Genomic DNA, 9,149 nt, shown 5'->3' on the forward strand with positions numbered 1-9,149 from the left:
TTAAATCACAGCCCACCTCTCATCCAGTGTGCAAGTTTCTGCACTTTAAGACTAACAAGATCTGTACATGTTTGTAGGAACAGCTGTTATGCGTGGGATGTCTAGTTTTTGTAGGTTTCATTCATCTTAAAGCTGCATTAATTGACTTTTGTGTACTTAGCAGGGGTGGCAGAACACGTTGTAAACAAAACATCGACATGTCACCTTATAAAGTTTTTTATGGCGAACAAACAAACATTTGCCTATTTACAGATCCAGCAGACATGGTGCAACAGTACCATTTATTTGGAGTCATGTTCCTGTCTGCTCAATGAATTGACGTCAAATATTCACTCTCCTTTTAGCTCTGTTTAGCTTTTCTCCACCAACTCCTGAGAGAAATATCTGGTTCTTTAGCTACTAAATGCTCCACTATGTTCACCAGCTAGTCGCTAACTTTGGCGAGACCGTTTTAAAATTACTCACACCGATTTGATCCATTGTTGTTGTTGAATACTTTACTGTTGGTCAAGCCTGTCTATAAAAGTAGCTTCACAAGTCGCAGAGTATTTTTTATTAAAAATAATGGGACTGAAATCATTGTGGTTGGTCACATAGTTTCTGTCCTTTGTTGCTGATTGAGGAGAAAGCATCGATTGATCTATTATTACATCAATAACCACAGTATGACAGCTTCCTTTAAATGTGAATTAAATAAGGAAGAAATACACAAAATGAAACTGTTCTAGTAATTCTACTAAGTGGTTCAATTGGGTCTTTTAAGTTTGATTAATGCATAAAAGATGACTCGGTTGCATTTTTTCTTCCTGTCTGCAGAGTGAGTCAGTCAAGTACTTCCTGGATAACTTGGATCGTATTGGTCAACTGGTGAGTCACAGTGACTAGTTAGATCTTGAGTGCTGTTTGTATTTCTTCACCTCTTTTAACTTGTAGGAATATGGTTATATCTCCCCCTTTTCAGAATTTTATCCCAAGCAAGCAGGACATTTTGTTTGCAAGGAAGGCGACTAAAGGCATTGTCGAGCATGACTTCATCATCAAGAAGATTCCTTTCAAGATGGTGGATGTCGGAGGGCAGAGGTCTCAGAGGCAGAAGTGGTTTCAGTGTTTCGACGGGATCACATCGATACTCTTCATGGTTTCATCATCAGAGTACGATCAGGTACCATTCAAGCACACATACAGTTCTGGTCATGCAATGCTGATGTTAAGATGTCAAGAGGTTTAGTCAGACAGTCTGATCATTATTCTCTTGACTTTTAGAATTACGAAATGGACAAGCAACATCAGAGAGACACAACATTTGAGATTTACACAAAGCTCTCTTTGTGGTTGGCTGTGGAAACTTGATTGTTCCCTTGCTCGTGGCTGCGGTTCAAATAAACAGTCATATGATGACGACTGAATCTTAATTGGTGCACAGATAAAACCTGAAAAAAACCAACGGAATATTGTGTTTGTGTGTGTGTGTGTCTCTGTGTGTGGTTCCAGGTCTTGATGGAGGATCGAAGGACAAACCGTCTGGTGGAGAGTATGAATATCTTTGAGACGATCGTCAACAACAAGCTTTTCCTCAACGTGTCCATCATTCTCTTCCTCAACAAAACGGACCTGCTGGTGGAAAAGATTCGCACGGTGGACATCCGCAAGTACTTTCCAGAATACAGAGGAGACCCGCGCAGGCTAGAGGATGTACAGGTACACACATACGCACGCACGCACACACTGAAAACAAAGATGTTTTTAATGTTGACAGCATTATGAGGCACCATTTTTCAGCTTTTGAACTAATTACTCCTGCAAATTGTTTTGTCGTTGCTCCTTATTTTCCTCCTCCAACTGTTGTATATGAACCCAGTATGCTTTCATGCACCCACACAAATCGGTTCAAAAGTAGAAAAAGGTGGCACACCATCGAAGCAATCAATGCTTGTAGAGTTTCACATTTTGTTGAAATTTCATTGCTGACATGTTTTGGCCATAGGCATCTCTCTTTGGGAAAGATTATTTGGCATAACACCTCCTCTGATGAGACTGAACATCTCGGTCCGCAGAGGGCTTAATGATAGATTTACTTTTAATACCTTTCTTAAAACTAGTTTTCCTCTTCTTATACCTATACTTCTTTGTTACACTTACTAAGCCTGTCTCTCTGTTTTCTGTCCCTTTTCTTCCTTGTGGTTATCTAAGAGTTTACTCTTAGAATTTTTTAAATATTCAAATGTTCAGCTCTGTACACTTGGATATTGTTGTTTTTTTGGATGGAAATATTTAGAATATGAGGATGTACTGTTACTTTTAATCTTTTCCTTTCGTCCTGCAGCCCCCCAGTGATTTTATCTTTCTAAAGTCTGTCAGGCACATGTGTAAATGTAAACATGTAAAAAGCAGATTATAAATGTGGTTACCCTGGCCAAGAGATCAAGTTTCTACTGAAGAAATCAGGTTTTGTCCAATCTCCTGCCCTGATTACGGAAACAGGGTTTCTCATATACATAATGTTTAAGAAGTCAGATTCAAATCAGATACTCAAGTGTACCTGCTCTGCTCCTTCCAGGCGTTCTTGGTGCAGTCGTTTAGCCGTAAGAGGAGAAACCGGGGGAAGCCGCTCTTCCACCACTTCACCACTGCAGTAGACACAGAAAATATCCGTTTTGTCTTTCACGCCGTCAAGGACACCATCTTGCAGGAAAACCTCAAAGATATCATGCTGCAGTGACCTTCACAGTGCAGACGACAGCTTCTCTGACTGTAAAATGTGAAACCAGCCACAAATCCAGGGCTGGAGGACTACAGAGCAGGCCTGTTTTTGTTCTAGCTAATGACTGCATATTAACACTGACCTGTGGAGCATCCAGTTGACTCACAATGTGGATTCAACTGAACTTTGAACTCTGAACCTGTGGAGCCATGAATTGACTCTGGACCTGTTGGCCTATGTTGGCCCCTGTGGAAACTGTGAGGCTCATAGAGGACCAGATCTTGCATTTAATCTGTATAAATGTATGTATGCTGGAAAAACCGTCACCTTCTCCTTCTTTTAGCTCTCAAGTGTAAAGAAAAAAATAGAGAAAAGAACCAATGAGCATGACATGAGCACTGAAAGTGTCTTTTTTTTTTTTCTCAAATGACAACCCTGTCACTAAACTAAGCCAGACTGCTGCCAGTTGGAAAGTAGCGAGATCAAGCTGTGTGAGTAAGAAGTTGGAGTGAGGAAAGAAAGGAAACATAAGGAAGAAAGAAAGTTTAAAACAAGCTGAAAAATGCTCTGTCCCAATGTACACGTGACAGAGGGAGAGTGGTGAAGGTTTGGGCCCGTTCTGGTCATATGCTGTTATGTGATAAGGTTGCACAAGACTTCCTCTTGATGAACTTTAACAGAGGAAAGAGATGAATCTCTCTCTCTCTGCTCCCCGCTCTCTCCCATGCTGTCTTTATGTCTCTCTCTCTTTACCTCTCCTTCACTGCTTGTGTTTATCCTCCTACTCCCGCCATCATACAAGAGAGGAACAGCTGCAGATAACCAGTCTTACCCTCTCCTCTCTGGCACAATAGACAGATTGTACGTCTCCTCCCTCTCCAGCAAGAGACGGTCAAATTAGCGACTCTTCTTAGTTTACAGAAACACACACCTCCTGGTCTTGCACAAATTACGTTTAATCTCTTTCGCTATGCATTTCTTCTATTTTCCCACCAACATCCCTTTAGAAGCACTACAATAGACTAGACTTGCCTGAGGCATATTATAAGTACCCCATTTACAGGAAGGCTGTGGTATATGGTTACACTACTTGTTCCTGTTCTTTTGTCCTGTAAACGTGAAGGGAACAGCAGAGAATGACAGGGTTGAACTGTAAATGACCTTATTCTTACATGGCCGGTGGCCATTTTGGACTTCTGTAGCAGTCAGAGCAGGATGTCTACCTAGAGGACTGGCACAAAACATTAAAACTAGCCAGACTGAACAATAACACAGGGAAGTTTGCAGATGATACACAATGAGTTTCTTTCCTTCAACAAGTCAGGTATTTTCTATATCAGGACACCCCTAAGTTTATTACCACGCTAATACCATAGAGAACCAATCGTCATTTATATTAAATTAGTTTGTACTCATTTAAGCCACTGGTCGCGTCTAGTGCTTTATCAATTAGTTGATTAATGGATGATTCAATTGATTGAAAATTAATCAGCAACAGTTTTGATTAATTTATCAAGAAAACATGCTGTTTCCAGCTTCTCAAATGTGACAATTTGCTGTGTTTTTTTCTGTGTTATAATATTGGGAGCTTAATGGGTTTGAATTTTGGACTGTTTGTTGGGCAAAGCAGGTAATTTCAAGATGTCATTTTAAAGCTGCACATGTCGATATTTTTATATTAACAATAGAACAATGATTGTGTTTAATGTGAAAGCGGTCGCTCATAGTGATGAATCCACAGGGAAATTATTATTCAACTCTGCAGTTCCTCCTCAGATGTTCAGACATTTTCAGCTCAGTGTTTTGGTTTTGCGGTCCACCACTCGGTTCTCTCAAACAGTGCCCAGCTGTTTTCAGCAATAAACCCACGCTACACTACCTGTCCAGCACCAAACAGCAGGCAGACAAAGTCAGCAGCTAACTGGTGAAAATAATGGAGCAGCTAAAGAGCCAGCTCTTTACCTCAGAAGTTGGTCTGAAAATTGGTTTTAAATTCATGACGTGACCACAAACACAATTCCAAATTAATGTTGCTCTTTTATAATAATCAACGACTGCTTTCTAATACGCTAGCTATATCAACTTTATATGGTGATAGGACCCTCTGAATAATAAACTCACATAACCAGGCGTTACAACAGAGGCCACAGAGCATATGTCACTGTTGTGGTTACAGCTTGCTGCGATGCCCCCAGGCAGCCAATAAAATCACTTAATGCAGGTTAAAGACTTAAAGACTAAACGATTAATCAAAACAATAACCAACAGATGAATCACTAATGAAAGATAATCACTAGTTGCAGCCCTGTTTCACCAGTGAGAGTTAGCTGGTAATGTAGCATAAAGAAAAAGCACTATTGCTATGGTTACTTGCAGTATAATAAAATAATAGTGAAAATACTTATTGTGCACTGATTTATGATGGTGGTAAAACTGTTAAGCAGAACTATGAGAAGTCCTGTTATGTGATTTTAATAGATGCTTGCCAACCAACCAGAAGCATTTATTTTCAAAATATGTTCAATTTGAAACCACATCCTTCCTTGGATTCTTTAAATCAGTTTCTTTCTAATATGTTCTCAAGTGGAGAATCTATGAAATGAAAAATGTTGATTTGATTCCCAACATGCATTTTGGTACGCAGCAGTAGGACACAGCTGGGCTGCTCCTCCCACCCCGAGTTTTAAATCCAAATGGCCTCGAGGGGAATGAGGCTAATCATGAGCACTTCCACATGCCTTATTATAATACTGTATTAAACTGTGTAATTTGTATGTGCTTTTGTGTGTTTCCATAGTGATTTATGGTCCTTTTGTGCATGTTCATACATCTTGTACATAGAATAATGTATGTAGTGTCAGACAAAAGTATTTGACTGACACTGTGTGTACTGTGGTAACCTTACAATACAAACACCACTCTGTCTAACACTATCACTGTAACTGTAACGTTTGTTGTTAACTATAACCTACCTTTTACACTTATACAAGTTTTTTGTAAGTGTCATTGCACTGTGTCCAAGAGAAAACGACCAGAAAGAAAAACGTCGGGGGGGGGGGGATGAAACAAAGAAACAGGCGACAGACTTTTAAATGGGAGCAGGATGGAGGCAGGGGATTAAAAGAGGAAGGTCTGCTGCTTTTGTTTTTTGTTTCCCAGTGCCTTGGCACTCTGTGCTCTGTGGTGAAATACACTGCCGTTTGCTGACATGCTGTTTCTTCATTTTCTCAGTGTGGGCGTCTGTGTATGTTTGAGTGTGTACACGCCAAAACAAGAGGTCAAGACCTTCTGAGCTGGAAAATGAGAAGTGGTAGAAAGTTTAGCAGAGAGGGGGAAATAGAGGGGGATGGCAGAGGATTTTTTTTTTTTAAACGAAGGAGACGTGGGGAAAAAAATTAATTCAAATTTGTTTTTCTGATGTCCTGGGGCAGTTTTATGAACACAAGAAGCTGTCTTGCAAAGCCAACAAGCCGAGAGTTGAGGCTCTGGATAAGTAATATTATACTGATGTACAGCCTGGAGGCTAACCGAAGGCTTTCATTCCACATAATGTAACAAGAAGCGCATCAGCTACAGATATCAGACCACTGGGCATGAGAGTAAAGCTGAAGTTGGGCGATATCTCCGTTACCCAGCAGAGTCTGACCTTTGCTTTGGCTTTTAATCAGAGGATCTCTCATACATAACAAACTGCAGATCTCAAGAGAGAGGGAGGGAGCCCAGAAATAACTAGACCAGAGTGTCAGCGTTGTTTCAGAAATCACTAGTTAGCATAGATTTATTTACACAGGAAGTGAGTAGAATGTAATTTAAGATCTAAACGCAAACACCGTACAAACACATGTGACAGCCTACGGGATTTCTGCAACCAAAAAAGACCGAAATGACCCTGTGAATGGCTAGACACTGGAAGACTGGGGGAGGGACAGACAAAGGGAGGAAGAGGGAATACAAGAAAAAGTAAGAGGATAGAGGGCGAGGGGGAGGAGGTCATGTTTCCTCTGTTGAGCCCACTTCCTGTCCTGATCCCAAAATGGTGAGACTGTAAGAACGACATCCCTCTTGACTATTGCAGTCTCTCTCTTCCCTCCCTCCCTCTCCCACACACACACACACACACACACACACACACACACACACACACACACACACACATCAGAGAAACCCAAACCAGCCTCCCGCGGTATTCTACAAAGGAGATGAGAGGGAAAAGCAGGGAGCAGAAAAATATATCCCCAGTGGTCTCTGAAACATAAGGAAGCCTTCGTTTATAGAGGCAGAGAGACACAGGACATTTTGTCTTCAAGTTGCACCGCACCATGTGTGTGTTATGTGGGGTCTGTACACACGTGTGTGTGTTAAATTGAGTTTTATTATATGGTCATTACCAAAACACCAGTGCAGGATAAGTCAATGTGCTTGCCTGACAAATTGATTCTGATCAAACAATTCCTTATGTGATTTATTTAATATTTTGCAACATCATGCAATGCATTTTTTCTTAACGTTTAACATTAATTGTACACATGTTCCTGTACTACTGATTCGTTAAATGTATATATTATTTCTGCTTGGAATGGATCACTGTCTTTCAATTTAAACTGCATTGTTACACACAGAAAAAAATATATAAACAAAAAAGTAGGTGTGTTTGGACTATTGACTGTAGGTTTGGACATGATGTCACGTGACCTTCCACTCTGTACTGGTCATTGTAGTTTGGCACCTGGAATGTAGTTAGTTAATAAATTAATGACTTTACTCACAATTAATTTTTACCCATCCTGAGGTATTTGGCTGCCCTAGACTGGCTGTACAAGTTGCTGTGTTTTCTGAACAATTTTACTTGTACTACACAAATGAATCATCAAGAAGTTAAAGAGGTGGTATTATGCTCATTTTCAGGTTCAAAATCTTAATTAGGTGTTGTACCAGAACAGGTTTACATGGTTTAATTTTCAAAAAACACCATATTTTTTCTCATTCTGCACATTGCTGCAGCTCCTCTTTTCACCCTGTGTGTTGAAGGCTCCGCTCTTGAGCTACAGAGTGATGCATCTTACTTGTACAAAATCTTTGTTGGGAGTTGCACATGCGCAGTTCCCAGGCAAGAACTACCAGCCAATCAGAAGCAGAGAAGGGCGGGTCGTAAGAAACAAGGTAGTGTGATCCAAATCAAAGCCGCTTCAGACTGTGACCGTAACCTAGCAGATGGTACAAGTTACTCACAAGTCCACAACATCATTGTTCCACATCTTACCATAAACCACTACAAAATCACCATATTTCAACTCAGTTTTACATAAAAACTGGCCAAACAATTTGAATGTTTGCACAGTAGCTTTCACATCAGATGTAACTTTAGCATTATAGTTATAACTTTAGCTGTGTTAGCCAACGTTTACAACAACTCCACACTTGAACACTGTTAAGTTACATTGCCGTGTTTATTTTAAATATAATTCACAACCAATAAAGCAAACTTACAGGTTGTGACTGTGAATTTCCAGGCCCAAACAGAGTCAGAGTTGCATCGTCTTTTAGGACTAAACGTTGAACTGTTGCCGGTGTTCTGACGATCTATGCTGCCTTGCCGAAAAATGCTACCATAGCAGGTTCAGGCACACACTCGGCGGTGGTTGTGTTAAGGGTAACTGGCTTCGGGGGGCTGTAAAGTAACATAGCTAGTCAGCTAGCTGGCAGCATCAAAGTAAACAAGGGTCCTTGAATTGCAGAGTTTTGCCTGCCTGCTGAGAATTGCATGCACCTCCAAATACTGCTTTTAAACGCTATTATATTCTTTGTGGGGTCGATCAATGGTGTTAAATGATTCGAAGTAAATATATTATGAACGTTTAGAGCCTTTAATATTTCAATACACTTAGAGCGTATAAGTACCATTCCTTGACATTCAGTAAATAAGTAAGTAAGTGTCTGAAAAGGACCTAAAGAGGTTGATGCATAATTCTGCAGATCAAATTTTGGAGGCTACCTGCCGAGATTTGCATCCACCTCTTTTCTCAGCATAAATGACCGTTATCACCCGCGAGGTGCGTGCAGTTCTCGGCAGGCAGGCAGAATTAGGCACAACACCGGTCCTAGGATTGCGGTCCTGAAACTGCAGCCTCCGGTACTGCAGCTACGTGCTACCTATGCGTACTACTCGTCTGTATGACGGCGGGAGCAGAGGGCTCTGTGAACAGTACACTAGTATACACAGACTTGAGTCCGACCACACATGCTTATCTGTAAAGCTGTATGTGTGCGTGAATGAGTGTGCATGTGTGTGAGTGAATTTGGTCTCATGACTCTGGTTAAGCTGATGTTTCCCGAAGGCTGTTTTGATTGGACCCACAGCTGAACTCTGATATTTAATAATGAGCCAAGCACTCCTAGGTTTCTGCCTCTCCCATCATACACACACACAAACATACAGACACACGCCCAC

The 9,149-nt window shown here is 40.8% G+C and overlaps 1 protein-coding gene across 1 annotated transcript; it reads left to right on the plus strand.

The window, feature by feature from the left end:
• Positions 1–688: 688 nt before the first annotated feature.
• Positions 689–3,142, plus strand: LOC119898752 (guanine nucleotide-binding protein subunit alpha-12). The gene is made up of 4 exons (XM_038712960.1): positions 689–867; positions 962–1,162; positions 1,492–1,698; positions 2,558–3,142. Exons 2-4 carry the CDS (start codon positions 1,058–1,060, stop codon positions 2,717–2,719), a joined length of 474 nt encoding a protein of 157 aa, XP_038568888.1. The 5' UTR covers positions 689–867; positions 962–1,057; the 3' UTR covers positions 2,720–3,142.
• Positions 3,143–9,149: the final 6,007 nt, after the last annotated feature.

This window comes from Micropterus salmoides, unplaced genomic scaffold (genome assembly GCF_014851395.1).
Source record: "Micropterus salmoides isolate LMB-PRFRI ecotype aquatic unplaced genomic scaffold, ASM1485139v1 Ms_hic_scaffold_12, whole genome shotgun sequence".
Lineage (NCBI taxonomy): Eukaryota > Metazoa > Chordata > Actinopteri > Centrarchiformes > Centrarchidae > Micropterus > Micropterus salmoides.